At 43.9% G+C, this 14,978-nt stretch overlaps 2 protein-coding genes and 1 gene segment (V, D, J or C); 1 reads left to right on the plus strand and 2 right to left on the minus strand.

Moving 5' to 3' along the window:
* Positions 1–14,978, minus strand: part of LOC141984978 (T-cell receptor beta chain C region-like) — a 239,587-nt gene that overhangs the window by 165,967 nt on the left and 58,642 nt on the right.
* Positions 1–14,978, minus strand: part of LOC141992842 (T cell receptor beta chain MC.7.G5-like) — a 187,815-nt gene that overhangs the window by 150,301 nt on the left and 22,536 nt on the right. The gene's annotated exons all lie outside the window — the stretch shown is intronic.
* Positions 9,853–14,396, plus strand: LOC141974792 (trypsin I-P38-like). The gene is given in 6 exon segments (XM_074934761.1): positions 9,853–9,892; positions 10,340–10,505; positions 11,792–11,984; positions 11,987–12,068; positions 13,009–13,145; positions 14,247–14,396. Coding segments are annotated over 6 exon segments (768 nt in total).

Here is a 14,978-nt window from a genome sequence, read left to right on the forward strand (position 1 = left end):
TTCCAAAAGGTAATAGAAGCTGCTGTATTATGCAAACATTCTGTGTCCTTTAGCACTAACTCAAGCTAAGCAGCTTGGAGATCCCTTGCTTATGCTTAGAAATATTGCCCTCTCCAAATTCCAGGAAGCACAGTGATAACAATTCCTTCTCTAAATGGATTTTTATTCCCTTCCCGCGTCATTCAAGCTGTGATGGGATGAGTGCTTGTGCACGCCCCCTCTTCATGAGCAAGAGGGAAGCAGTCAACAAAGTCTTTTGTTCACTGATGTTCTACAAAAGTTTGTCAGGTGCCTGTAGGCCTTCTTTTGTTGGAGAGGAGTTTCACCTGTTGTGGTAAACTAATATTTCACACTTGGTAATGCTTCTTTCCTGAGTGTATGGGTGTGGCAAACTGCCGGCACTACTATGATGGGTCTCACTCTTTCTCTTCTTGGGTGGGGGTTCAGATGACAGTTTCTTGCCCTTGAGGTATTAACCTGCCCCACTAGTGTCCTAGAGGAGGGGAGTGGAGAGGGAGGGACCCAGGTCTGCCCTCTACTCCGGGTCCCAGCCTAGGGGCCCTAGGGATGGCGGTAAACCACTAGAACTGGTGGTTCCTTCCCCTGGGCTACTTCCCTCTCCTGGTCTTCAGCTTGTGGGGCTTCCTGCCCTCCCTCTGCACAAACCAGGTGTCGCTTTACGTAGGGTCTTAGTCTTCTTAGCCCACCACAGCACTTCTCCAAACTGTCCTCTGCTTCCCTCCAAACTGCTCTCTACTCCAACACAAATCCACTCTGCTTCAACTCCTCCAAACTGCTCTCCGCTCCAACACCAATCCACTCTGCTTCAACTCCTCCTTTTGTCTGATTGAAGCAGGGGGGTTTTATCATGTGACTGGCTTCAGGTGCTTTAATTGGCTTCAGGTGCTTTAATTAATTTATAGGAAACTTTCTTCCCTCTACAGGGAATAAGGCTCCCTTCTAACACTCTCCTGCTTGTCGGGCACTCTCAGGAGAGGAATAATTGGTGACACTGGGCGTGGCACTAGGTAACTCGAGGGGGTGGAAGACCACGAGTGTCGAGGAAGCCCCCCCGCTCTGGGCCCAGGCTAGCCTGAACACTTCTCCCTCCTGAAGGCTGCTGTGTTATACCTTGTGTTTGCTTTTGTTTTGTTGCATAGTTTTGCTTTATCCTTTCTGGTGATTCTTTGTAAGTGTTACAAAAATAAAATTCTTTTTTGCTTAAAAAAAAAACAAAAACCACTCTCCTGCTGCCCTCTGGCCATGCTGTATCACAAGGGGCTTAGAGTTTTAGAAACAATTTTATAGTTAGAGAGCACTTAAATATTATCTTACAACATGGGATACAGATATTATAAGTAAGATTAATACATGCAGCATCATACAAGCCCCATTTCATAAAGTCTAAACACTAAACACATCCTTATAAATCTAATACCTATTTTAGCAATGCTAATGCACAGGTGAGCCAGATTGGTTTCCAGCTATGCATTTGTAAGTGTTCACTGAGGCCTATGGGTGTTGGCTTGAGCTGGAACCTGGTCTGCCAGCATCACAGTGAAGACCTCATAGAAGGACTGGTTGTAGGGGACAACCTTTGTGTGACATCATGTACCCCATGTAAAACCCTGTATACCGTATTCACCACTTCTATATGATTATATTATATTTTATACAAAGTATGCCTTGTGAGATATCATTTGAAAACTCAATCCGATGAACATCACTGTACTATTATTATGTGTGTAACAACACTACATATGAAACTGTGAGATTTTACTTGTATTGTTACTAAAATGGTTCCGGGGAACACCCACAGACTAGCTCTTCAGAGACAACAAAAGGACTGAGCACAGATGTTGAGACACTATTAACTGCTTAATCAGAGATTTACCAGCACGGGAGCTGTAAGCAAGAAATTTACAATTCACCTGAAGGACAGTTGGCAGCTCACGTACACCCTGGAACAGTTTGACCCCATGATCCGGCAAGAATTTTTCCAGCAAAAGGGGCTGGGGTATAAGAATGAACAACACACAACACACAAAAGGCACTGTGGCAGCACTTTAACGACATTGACCCTTTTGCCTCCCCTATCGGCGGCCCTGCCGATAAGATCCCTACCAGCAGGGGCTGCCGACAGGGAAGGGGCTGCATACAGGACGCTACCGACTTCTTACCGGTACGCCATACCGGCCCACTTTCACCCCTGCCTGGGGCAACTCCCCATATTTCAGAGTTTTCCCTGCAGCAGCCTTTCCTCAGTCTCTGCCACAACTTTCCTGAGCACCCCCGTTCCCTGCAGTGTCCTTCTGCTCTTTACAGGGAAATCATCCGATCTCCTTGGTTGTGGCTCATTCAGTAGCCAGTGGTGACTAGCTCCAGTCTCTCCAGCCCTTCAGAAGCAAGCGACCCTGTTACATTACTCTTGGCATTATTTATTTCCTGGAATATAGCAAAGCTGTTCCAATGGCATGTCCCTGTGGTAGTGTCTGGAGGAGCTGCTGATGGCTGTGATGCAAGGCAGGCACATACTGGGGCAAAGATCTTTGGGGGCAGACAGACTGAGAAAAGTTTACAGAACCTTTCACCTCTAGGTCACTAATTTCTACCTGCACCCATGTCAGTTGTCACTTACATCATTACAGTCTGTCAGACTGTGTGAAACCATTTGCTGGCTCTCAGCCCAGTTCCAGATGGGACAGGTGTCCATAAAGTGGAGTCCTTTTCACTAGTTGGCCAAAGACTGAATGTCCCATAGACTGAATTTACTCCTACTGTCACTGCTAATGAACACTTACCAGATTTCATCTCTAAGCACTTTCCAAAGGTAGGTGAGCATCATTTGTTCTGTTTTACAAGGGGAATCGGAGGCACAGGGAGGGTAAGTGACCTGCCCAAGGTCATAGGGCAAGTCAGTGGTAGATGTGTCCATTGGACTACACTGACTCCCTGGCAGATGACACTCTCCCTTGTAGCTGTGGTGCCCTCAGAGCAGCGACTAAGCAGAACATTCATGTGAGGGTATGTGTGTGGGGAAAGGAAGCTTGCACTGCTCTGCCTCTGGCTAACTAAAGGGCTTGGCTTCCATGACTGGTGACTAGGTACCCCTCACTGTTGTTGAGTGCTAAGTGACATCTCTTTCTCCCGTCACACCATTTCTGTGTGTGGCTGGGCCCGAGGTGTGTGGGTTGTGAGGGACATGGGGTGAACAGCACTGGTGGGTTATTGCACAAATGTGAGGCACAAAGTTCTCATTTTGCTTTACTAGCTGTACAGAAATACACTGCAGTGTCTTCAACCATCCCTATGCTGAGGTTGTCAGTGTTGCTGTCTATATCAAGTTGTATCAGGTTTTGAACTGTTCTTCTAGTTCTCCTGCATTCCCACCTATGGAAGTGGCTACAAACTGAAGCTGCCTTTCTGCACTTTTCTCCTGATACCACCAGACAGTATAGTAGGAGCTGTCACTTGGGATCTTGCTTTGCTCCCATTCTGGATGGCTATAAACTTCTCCTTCTGCATCACCATCACCCCACTACAAAGACATGCAAAGGAGAGTGGAGGGGACAGGGTGAATGAGGGCCATAGAGGATGGAACACACTCACCTGGGCTATGTGCATTTCAGGATCCAGTTCCAAAACTCCTTCTTTGATTTTAAAAGCCTCCATGGACTGGTCTAATCACCTCACTGACCTTATGTTTGTACTGCTCTCTCCTCACTTCTGTCAGTGGCCTGACCTCTGTCTCTTCACACAACCTTACCACAGTCGGTACATAAGCCCACTTATGATGGTGACAGACTTGAGTACTTCCTCCTCTGCAAGTTGATAAGAAGAAGACTAAAGGAGGACTTTGAGAAGTACCAAAATTAAAGGCTCTTAAAGATGGCTGAAGATCGCAGAAGCCTCAAAAAATGAAAAAGGAAACTGATGCTATACAGGTCAACAATAATGACACTGAAGAACAAGGCTGGAAAAGCAATAATTGACAGAACAGAGATGGAAGCCGTCTACAAAGATTGCTACACCGAACTGTTTGTGTCTCAGATAAATGTGCCAGTACCAACACTTCAACAGACCAATGAGCGTGTACTCCTAGTCCTTGTCAGCAAAGTTTGACATGCATTTTACCAAATGAAGGAAGGAAAAGTCCCAGGAAAAGATGGACTGATAACTGAAATGATAAGAGCTGGATGGCAAGACCTCTGGGAAGCCCTTGCTCAGAGGTTTAGCCATTACTTGGAAAAGCAGAAGATACCATCTAGCTGGAAGAAGCCCAACACCATTTTGCTGTACAAGAAGGGCTATCATGAAGATCCAAAGAAGTATCGTCCAATATGCCTGTTCTCACACGTCTACAAGCTGTTCACCAAAATAATAACAAACTGACTCTCACAGAGTGTGGACGAGCAGCAGCCAAGAGAGCAGGCAGGTTTTCAAAGGAATTTTCAGCACAATGGACAATGTTTTCACTATAAACTAGCTATTTCCTTTATGCATTGCCTTCGTCGACTATGAAAAAGCATTTGACAGCGTAGAGATCAATTCCATGTTGAAAGCTCTTGCAAAGCAGGGCATTGACACAAACTACATCAAACTACTAAAGGCAGCAAATTCAGCCTGCACTACAGACATAACTCTGTTTGATACTCCCCTTTGCATCCCAGTTAAAAAATGTGTGAAACAAGGAGACACAGTTTTATCAAAACTTTTCACAGCCTGCCTCGAAATGGTAATGAGGCAGATGAATTGTAGGGATGGAATCAGCATCAAAGAATAGCAATTAAACCATCTTTGATTTGTGGACAATATTGTACTGATTGCCAAAAATACTATCAAATTACAGAAAATGCTGCAAGAACTCGACACAAAAACAGCCAAGCCGGACTGAAAATGAACTGGCTCCAAAACAAAATTTATGCTGTCTGATGCCTTGCCAAAAGCCCAGATAACAGTCCAGGGAGAACAAATGGACCAAGTCAAGCAATACATCTATTTGGGCCAAAAAAATTAACATTTGCCACAATCTGGAAGGTGAACTCTCACAGAGAAAGAAAGCTGGTTGGTGTGCATTCAGTTCTATCAAGTATGTCTTCCAAGGAAAAATCAAAGGCAACACATGCCAACCTCTTCAACTCAACAGCACTGTTTGCAACCTTGTATGGCAGCAAAACATGGGCGCTGATGAAGCTAGAGGAGCAGCAACTGTCTGTCATGGAGAGGGCGATGGAAAGAAGAATTCTGGGGATTTCAATCTGCAGCCAAGTCCCCAGTGAAGTGATCAGACAGCAGAGTGGCATGCAGGTTGTCGTTGTTGAAAGCAGGTATAGTAAAATGTGGTGTGCTGGGCATATAGCAAGGCTCACTGACAATCAATGGACTGCCAGCTGTCGCTGAGTGGTACCCACAGGAACTGAAACAACCACTCAGCTGACCTCCAAAGAGATGGGAAGATTTCATCATGAAAAGACATGGGATGGTCGCACATGGAGAAGGAAGGCAAGGGTAAGATGTGTGGTGATCAGCGCAATCTAGATGAGGGCTGAGGGACCGATTGATCAAGGTGATAATAATTAAAAGTTACAGATAGGCAAAGTGAGAAAAATGCTGCTTGAGAATATATTAGAGTTTGATTTAGGATATTTACACTGTATGTTTTGACGTGATCTTGACAGTTTGTGTTTTAATGAGTAGAAAGCATTAATGTTTGAATCTCAGCATCAACTCTCATTAAAATATTATTGTCTGACCCCGCCATAATTTTCCACAACTGTAACAATTTAAATCAGTAAAAATCCGTTAAATATGCTTTAAAATAAACATCAATATTATCCATCAAAATTATATTAAAAATCAATTTTTTCCAAGACTATATAAATGCCAATTTGAAACTGACCTAAAATTCTTCTGCAAGAGAAGACACTAGGACAAAGAGAATGCAGAATGGGATATACCCTTCCATCTCTACTCTAATAAGGAATTTTAGTGTTCTTGAGAGTTGCTGGATATACAGCCCTTGGAGTTAAATTTTTCCAGTTCACAAAGTCCAGTCCAATTTCAATATGAGTGATTTTTTTTACTTTAGATTAAAAAAAAACAATAACAAAGAAAGAACAAATATAATTTCACTCTCCTGATTCGGATCTCTGTAGGAGACCCCAAAGAGTTGATTGGAGAAGCACAGTCTCAAAATGAGGAAAGTTAGAACGCAGGCCAGAAGGAAGAGGAGTGATTCACTTGAGCATTTATAAAGATACTCTAAGGAGTTATCAAGGCAGACTGATCTGAAGGGATATTTGGCTGATTTCAAACCAGTATAAGGTAAGGCTTCAGCCACAAGGAGCAAAACTTATCCAAGTCAAAGAAGTTGAACCTACACCAAGGGTGAGTTTGGTTCAATGTACACAAATAGCTTCCTCCTTCCCAGTTCCCCCAACACCTTTTCTACTGGAGCAGTTCTTTAGTGCAGGAGACACCCAATACAAAATAAGAGCCTCACTGAAACAGAGCAGTTTTCCATCTTGTCCAGCATCCTGTTCCTGTGCCAATGCCTCTTGTTTCAGTGGGAAGGGAATAAAGCCTCCCAAACGGATCAAACTGGACAATATTATACTTTCCTTTCCCAACTGCCTCAACACCTGCCCTGCCTGATGATGAGCATGGACCTTGCAGCATGAGATTGGATGGCTCAGGTAATTTTTATCATGGCTACTGTCGATACAGAACCTTTTCTTTTTTAATAAAACCTTCTCATCCTTTTCTGTTTGTTTAGATTTAAAAAGTGCCCATAGGGAACCCCTTGCAGAGGTACAAATTTACAACCTTACACAATTAATCCAAAACATAGGATGAGCTCATCTTGGACCAGCCATCCATCTGGACAATGAAGTTGTGCTCCTAACTCGCTTTAGGGGCTTATGAATATTCCACCGTAAACTCCTCTCCCTCCCAAATACCTTCCCCAGACCAGGTCTCTCAGCGCTGACTAGAAGACTAAAGTAAAGCAGAACTATCAGTGTCCTATGAAAATTCAGAGTGTGGCCAGGTATACAACCACCTGGGATTATCCTGAGCCAACAACCACCTGTTGTCATCCCATGGTAATCAGACACTAACTCAGTATAGTTGGCAGCTGCGTGAACAAACACTTTCATCTTTGGTGGCCAGTGTCCTTGCAGAAATGAGCTCTCACCTCAGCCAGGGATTTGGGGGTCTTATTATTACCTATACACCCTACTAAATCCATTTAAGCACATGCTGAGTCTCAAGTGATACACTGACCAAGATTTTCAAAAATGGTCACAAAGGTTAACCTTCCAAATCCATACTTAGGCATCTAGATTAGTGACCTGGTTTTCAAAAGTGCAGCAGCTCCCACTGATATCAATGGGACTACTCACATAGTAAGATATTACTCAAAGGGTATTAAGGTGGCAGCACTGGGCCCTAACCCATGTGTTTCAAGAATACATTGCAATAGAAAGTTCCACAGGTTAATTATTTTAAAAATACCTTTTATCAATTTAAAAGGCATTGCCTTCAGTTTCCCTTCTGTGCTGTGTGGTGGACCTGATTGACCTTCCCTACTCATTCATTAATTTATCACTATCATTATTATATTGGGAGTTCTATATTTTTATTGGAATGTTACATTTCTATGGAACATGCCAAAATTAAACAAAACAAAACAAAAAACAAACAAACCTGAGATGCAGTACTTGGCTAGATTGATGAGTCCAGGGAGATTTATTAGAGTGAAGCATTGTCTCCCAAGTGAAGTTGTGAAAGCCCCATAATTTGGGTCATTTACCATTAGAAGTGGGAAAATCACCACCACCACCACAGGGACAGTATATTAGAATAGAACTTCAGAGTTACGAACACCTTGGGAATGGAGGCTGTTCGTAACTCTGAAATGTTCGTAACTCTGAACAAAATGTTATGGCTCTTTCAAAAGTTTACAACTGAACATTGATTTAATACAGCTTTAAACTTTACTATACAGAAGAAAAAATGCTGCTTTTGACCATCTTAATTTAAATGAAACAAGCACAAAAACTGTTATCTTGTCAAATCTTTTTTTTAAACTTTCCCTTTTTTAAAAATAGCTTACATTTAACACAGTACTGTATAGTATTTGCTTTTTTATTTGTCTCTGCTGCCTGATTGAGTACTTCTGGTTCCAAATGAGATGTGTGGTTGACCAGTTTGTAACTCTGGTGTTCATAAATCTGAGGTTCTACTATATAAAAATAAACCTGCATTGACCAGGAAGAGGACATGGACAAGAGACAACCTAATAAAAGGTCTTCTCCAACTCTGATTTATAGGATCTTAAACCCCACATGGAGAAATTTTAACTACTGGAAAGAAAATGTACATTCTAGAAAGGCAGATGAATCTCAAAAGGTTTCGAGCTTTGATCTGGGTAAATAGTGCACTAACAAAACCTGGAATAAAATCAAAGAAAAATTGTCCAAAGCTCCCATTTTATTTTTAAATTGAAGGCTGACTTTTTTAATCATTTTAAAAATAGCTGTGCAATTGAGGAAAAGTTTATGATTAACTCTGGGGTTTTTTGTTTATTTACTTTTTCGCTACCTGTGACTGATAAACGCCTAAATTTGGGTTTTCAAACTTTCCATTGTGTATTTTCCTTTGGTGAAATCCTTGGGCTGGAGATAAGGCCAGTTCAGGAAGATAAATACCCAGCAATTCCCTCCTCTAGTCTACAGAGTTGTGTTGGAATCCATAGGAAGACCTCAAGGTTCCTTCCCCACTCTGAATGCTAGGTACAGATGTGGGAACCTGCATGAAAACCTCCTAAACTTACTTTTACCAGCTTAGGTTAAAACTTCCCCAAGGTACAAACTGTTTTACCCTTGCCCTTGGACTTTTGCTGCCACCACCAAACGTCTAACACAGGTATTATTATTATTAGGAAACAGTTCGTTTGGAAACGTCTTTCCCCCCAAAATCCTCCCAAAACTTACCCCCTTTTTTCTGGGGAAGGTTTGATAAAAATCCTCACCAATTTGCATAGGTGACCACAGACCCAAACCCTTGGATCTTAAGAACAATGAAAAAAGCATTCAGGTTCTTAAAAGAAGAATTTTAATAGAAGAAAAAGTAAAAAAGAATCACCTCTGTAAAATCAGGATGGTAAATACCTTACAGGGTAATTAGATTCAAAACATAGAGAATCATAGAATCATAGAATCATAGAATATCAGGGTTGGAAGGGACCTCAGGAGGTCATCTAGTCCAACCCCCTGCTCAAAGCAGGACCGATCCCCGACTAAATCATCCCAGCCAGGGCTTTGTCAAGCCTGACCTTAAAAACTTCTAGGGAAGGAGATTCCACCACCTCCCTAGGTAACGCATTCCAGTGTTTCACCACCCTCTTAGTGAAAAAGCTTTTCCTAATATCCAACCTAAATCTCCCCCACTGCAACTTGAGACCATTACTCCTTGTTCTGTCAATCCCTCTAGGCAAAACCTTAAGTTACAAAAAGACACAAAAACAGGAATATCCATTCCTTTCAGCACATCTTATTTTCTCAGCCATTTAAAGAAATCAGAATCTAACACATATCTAGCTAGATTACTTACTAAGTTCTAAGACTCCATTCCTGTTCTGTCCCCGGCAAAAGCATCACACAGACAGACCCAGACCCTTTGTTTCTCCCCCCCTCCAGCTTTGAAAGTATCTTGTCTTCTCATTGGTCATTGTGGTCTGGTGCCAGTGAGGTTATCCTAGCTTCTTAACCCTTTACAGGTGAAACGGTTTTTCCTCTGGCCAGGAGGGATTTTAAAGGTGTTTACCCTTCCCTTTATATTTATGACACCATGAAATACATCCTGGTTGTAGCCTTTCTGGGAGCAGCTGGTAAGTTCATTTTTTATTGTACTTTACAGTGAAGTTTAGATGTGATGAAAAGGGACAGGTTCCGTAGTGCTGGAGGGTGAAGTCCCGTTTTATCCCCGAAATTGTCAAGGCAACACTAGTGCAATATTTCTTGACCTCCAAACATGCATACATCCTGACCTCCCTGCTGAGACTATCAGCCACGGGCTAATCGTCACAGTGTTTCATTGTAATATGGACATATGGCACTGGAAGCTGGACTGATTGAGTCCCACAGCCTGATTTCATAGAGCAACCAACAAAGAGCCATCAGCTGTGGAGACCTTTTGGCCATCACCAGCTTGAGCTTGAAGCAAAGTCAGCGTCCTACAAGTGAGAGGTTTCATATCCCATTCCCAATCCCCTCATCCAGACTGGCTCCATGATCCCCATGATGGATATTAATTTATTTCTTCCTCTTTCACCCATTTGCCTTCCCCATCGATGACACTGATGATGACAAGATCGTGGAAGGCTACACCTGCCCAAAGAACTCTTTGCTCTACCAGGCATCCCTGAACATCGGGTACCATTTCTGTGGAGGTGCCCTCATTAACAGCAGATGGGTCGTCTCAGCCGCTCACTGCTACAAATTGTGAATAGAAAATATTTGTGCTGTTAAACTACTGCTTCCCCTGCAGCCCTAATGCCCCTGTTGGCTCTGAGAGTGTCACATCTGATTAACTAAGCATGGGTCAGGAGAGACTGTCAAGGAATGCCTCAGTCCTTCAAGAAGTGGAGAGAGGCTCTGGAGAGGCTCAGGAGAGGCTCTGGTTTCTGTGTCAGTACTGACTGCAGTGCTCCAGCAGGCTGGCACAATTGCCCTGCTGCATGAGGTGATGATTCAGTACTGGGTGACCTTTTTTCTTTGTTAGTACTGAATCTTCCCTAGCATGAGGCACCTGTCATGGTGACCATCGATGGATATGTCTACACTTTGAGCTGGAGGCGTGATTCCCAACTCAAGGAGATGTACATGCTGAAAATAGAGTGAGGCTGTAGCAGTGTGAATGGTAGGAAGGGTTAGCCACCCCCAAGCACTTACCCATCTGAGCCCATAGGCACATACTTGGGGCTGCTAGTGCCTCCCACAACTTGCACCACCATGGCTTCACTCTTACTTTTAGCATGCTTGCTCAATTAGAGCTAGCACAAGAATGTCTCCCTGAGCTTGGAATCACCCCTCCAGATCAAAGTGCCCTACAGTGGTCTAGTAGTTTCTGGAAGTCTCTTTTTTGCCTTAGGGAGGAAACTGGCTTTGTGGGAGTTGGATCATGAAGCAAAGTTGCAAAAAGTGGAATGATGGACTTACAAAGAATGAATGAATGAATAGCAAAGCAGAGCAAAATGGGCATCCCGCGTGTTGACCATAGGGTGACCAGACGTCCAGATAAAATCCGAACTGGCCTGATTTTTAGTTCTTTGTCCCACGTCCCGATATTGCGGCTTTGGCCGCTCCAGTGTTTTTTTTTGTTTTTTTGTTTGTTTTTGCTTCCCCCATGTATCTTGATATTTTGTCTATTTCATCTGGTCACCCTAATTGACCATCACTAGTTCTGTGACATGTGTAGAGGGGCATAGGCCAACCAGAATATCATCCAGGTCTCCTCTCCCCGCTCCCCATGTTGTGCTTCAGCCAAAGCAGTACTCCCAGGACTTCCCTGCACTGTGGATTGGGTATTAAGCTAAATCCTGGTGTGTGAACTCGACGCCAGAGAGCTACCCACTGAACTAGAGCAACGGAGACCTTAGTGCTGGTGTTGACAGCAACTGTAGTTGTGGTAATATCCATAGTGATGGTGAGGGTTGTTATGATAATGATGATGAATAACGATGGTGACAGTGCTGGTGAGGATGCTGTTATTCCGTCCTCTTTTTCAGCTCTATCCAGGTGAGGCTTGGAGAACACAACCTGGCAGTCAGGGAAGGCACTGAACAGTTCATTAATTCAGCCAAAGTCATCCGTCACCAGAATTACAGCCCCCAGATGCTGGACAATGACATCATGCTCATCAAGCTGGCCAGTGCAGCTACCCTCAACCCCTACATCAACACAATTGCCCTGCCGACCAGCTGTGTGGCCACTGGCACCCAGTGCCACTGGCCACTGGCACCCAGTGCCTGATCTCCGGCTGGGGCAACACCCTCAGCAGTGGCAGTAAGTGCTCTTTGGGAGTGTAGAGCTTCTCTAGGACACTGGAGACATTTATTGACCCAGTGGTGGGCCCCAGGGAAGAGAGGATGGGGAAGGGAGAGCACTTGTAGGGGAGGTGGTTTGAAGAGAGAGCCCATGTGGGGAATTATGGCTCAAAGGGAAAAGCCTGTGGAGAGCAGGGGCCTTTTATCTGATTTAAATATGTTCTCTTCTAATATCCTTGATTTTCTCTTGTTCTTTGTTATTGGCATGGGGCAGGCTGAAGCATCAAACACGATTTTTTATGATATTCAGGAGGAAGTCCTCCATCCCCATTATTTGGGACATTCAATGGGCCAGATCCTGAGAGTTGCTGAGCACTCACAGTTCCCCCTGAGATCAGTGAACTCAATGAGTTATCCACACTTCTAAGGATGGAGGAAAATATTTTATTTCAAATTTAAGTTTATTACATTAGAACTCCATTTTTACAATATAACTCCTGCACTAGCCTAGGGAGCAGGAACAGGGATGGACAGAATGAGCCAAATCCACTTGGGGTATCTGGCTACTGATCCATAGGCTACACACCACCCATGACTCCAGTGCAGAAGCTGGCTCAGAGTGATCCAACTGGTCTTTTCCATTCACTGGTTTCCTCTGATCTTTGGGATGCTCTTTTCTAAGTCCAGTTGGCTGCCGATTTTCTGGAATCCAGAGATTAACTGTGCAATGGATCAGGCTGAACAAATCCCCAGTTGTGGATTCTGATCCCTCTGGAGGAAGGGAATCCCTATGCAATGATAACGATTCTGTGGGAAAGCTGGGAGCTGCTGGAGAAAAAGCCAAGGGGATAGAAATGCTACTTAGAGAGAGGGCACTGTTCCAGTTACTGAAAGGGCAGCTGTAATTTCACAGTGAATTCAAGGATTTCCATTATTAATTTGTCTCCCATTTCTTGTAGCTAACTACCCTGACCTCCTGCAGTGCCTGAAAGCTCCTGTCCTGTCCTCCAGCAAGTGCAGCGGTGCCTATCCAGGACAAATCACTAGTAACCTGATCTGTATCGGATACCTGGAGGGGGGCAAAGATTCCTGTCAGGTAAAATAGCTCCCCCACACCTCTCACTTGTCTCTACCCTCCACCCCCACTCAACCCTCTGCAAAATAGGCATCACACATGGTTAGTTATTGCCTGAAGGACTGAAATCTGTTGGTGGCTGATATGGTGCTGACTCTTGGTCTGTTTCCTCTTTGGAAACTTGTCCTCACCTCATAATGAACCATTTTTAGTGGTGCTTCTTGGCCTCATTCTTGGCAGTCTCAGCAGAGGCCAAGGACTGATTTTTATTTAGTTAGACTAAAATTTTCAATGTTAGTCATGGATTTTGAATGCCTCTGTTTTTTGATGCCAGACTTGAGACTCCTTGGCCCTGGATTTCAGAGGCGGTGAACACCTGCTGCTCCAACTCAAGCCCTTAAAAGATGCAGATGCTTAACATATGTTAAAATCAGTATCAAGGTGTCTTGAGGTAGGTCCCCAAAGTGGAGATATCCAAATCAATGCCCACTTTAGAAATGTTGGCTCTGTGGGTTGTTCTGAGGGACGTATCATCATGTATATTCAAGCCCGACAGAACACATGAATGGATTGATCCTCAGAATTCATATGTACTGATGGGACACTGAAACACAGGATGATTCGATAGCCCAATTTTCAGCTCAATTTATCTTGGGGTCAATGGGAGCTTGCAAATCAGTATGTGGATGACTTGTGAAGTTCCTGGCAGACATGAGCACTACTCACTTCTCCTGAATCCCAGCCACGTACTTGTAACCTGCAGATTGTCCTTTGTCTCTAACCCATGAAAAACAAATTCCCTTTTGGCACTTAGATATGGTGTCTCCAGGCCACAGCACATTAATATGAGACAGGGTGGATTTGTGTGAAGCTGTCTGTGCCATACTTCCCCTCTGAATAAACAGAGCATTCCCATCCTGTGGGGTTTTCATCTAGCACCTTTCACTTAAAATGTGATATCAAGGCTGACATGAGATCAGCACTATCAAACTGCGCCTCTCATTACTAGACTTTCTCATAAGCCACCAAAAGGACTTAGTATCTCTGTTGCTTTGTCAAAAAGGCAGAATCCCCTCTTGATTGTAATGCCTGCTAAACACCATTTCACAATCTTTGTTGCAGGGAGATTCCGGTGGCCCAGTAGTCTGCAATGGGAGATTCCAGGGGATTGTCTCCCGGGGAATTGGTTGTGCACAGAAAGGCTACCCCGGGGTCTACACTAAAGTGTGCAACTATGTCTCCTGGATCCAAAATACCATCGCTACCAACTGAGATGCTCTCATGCCATGTGACATGCACACCCCATTTCCTAAGCCATATATGAGACTTTCCAACTCGATGGAATAAATAGAGTTTGATGCAACGTTGTGTTTGTATAAATGTTCTTTGGCTGTTTTTCTGCTTAGGTATACTGCATGGGAACAGTAACCTTACTGAAAACAAAAGTAATCACATATTTTTGTAGTGCCTTCCAGATGGAAGGGTCTCAAAACACTTTATAGTCTGTATTTCTAGGATTCACTCAGCCAGTATTGAAGTGCAACCACTTCTGGAGTGGAATGCAGAAGCAGTTTAACAGCACTCAGTCAAATTAATGCGGCACAACTGTTTAAGAGAACAGCTGAAGAAGAAAACTTTATCCAAGTGAAAATAGATGTGGCAAGGCACCCCTTCTGCTTCACCAGACTTAGCGCTCCCTCCTCTGGCAGAGACAGGGCCTGGGGTAAATCAGCCCCCACTCTAGAGCGTGTCTGTCTTCCCTGTTCAGGGTTGGTTTCTCAGAGCCTTCCCGGTAGGCCTCAGGGCAGGCCTGAGGAGTGCTCCTCTGCCAAACAAAGGGGAAACGTCTAGAAC

The sequence above is a fragment of the Natator depressus genome, chromosome 1 (assembly GCF_965152275.1).
Source record: "Natator depressus isolate rNatDep1 chromosome 1, rNatDep2.hap1, whole genome shotgun sequence".
In the NCBI taxonomy this organism is placed as follows: domain Eukaryota; kingdom Metazoa; phylum Chordata; order Testudines; family Cheloniidae; genus Natator; species Natator depressus.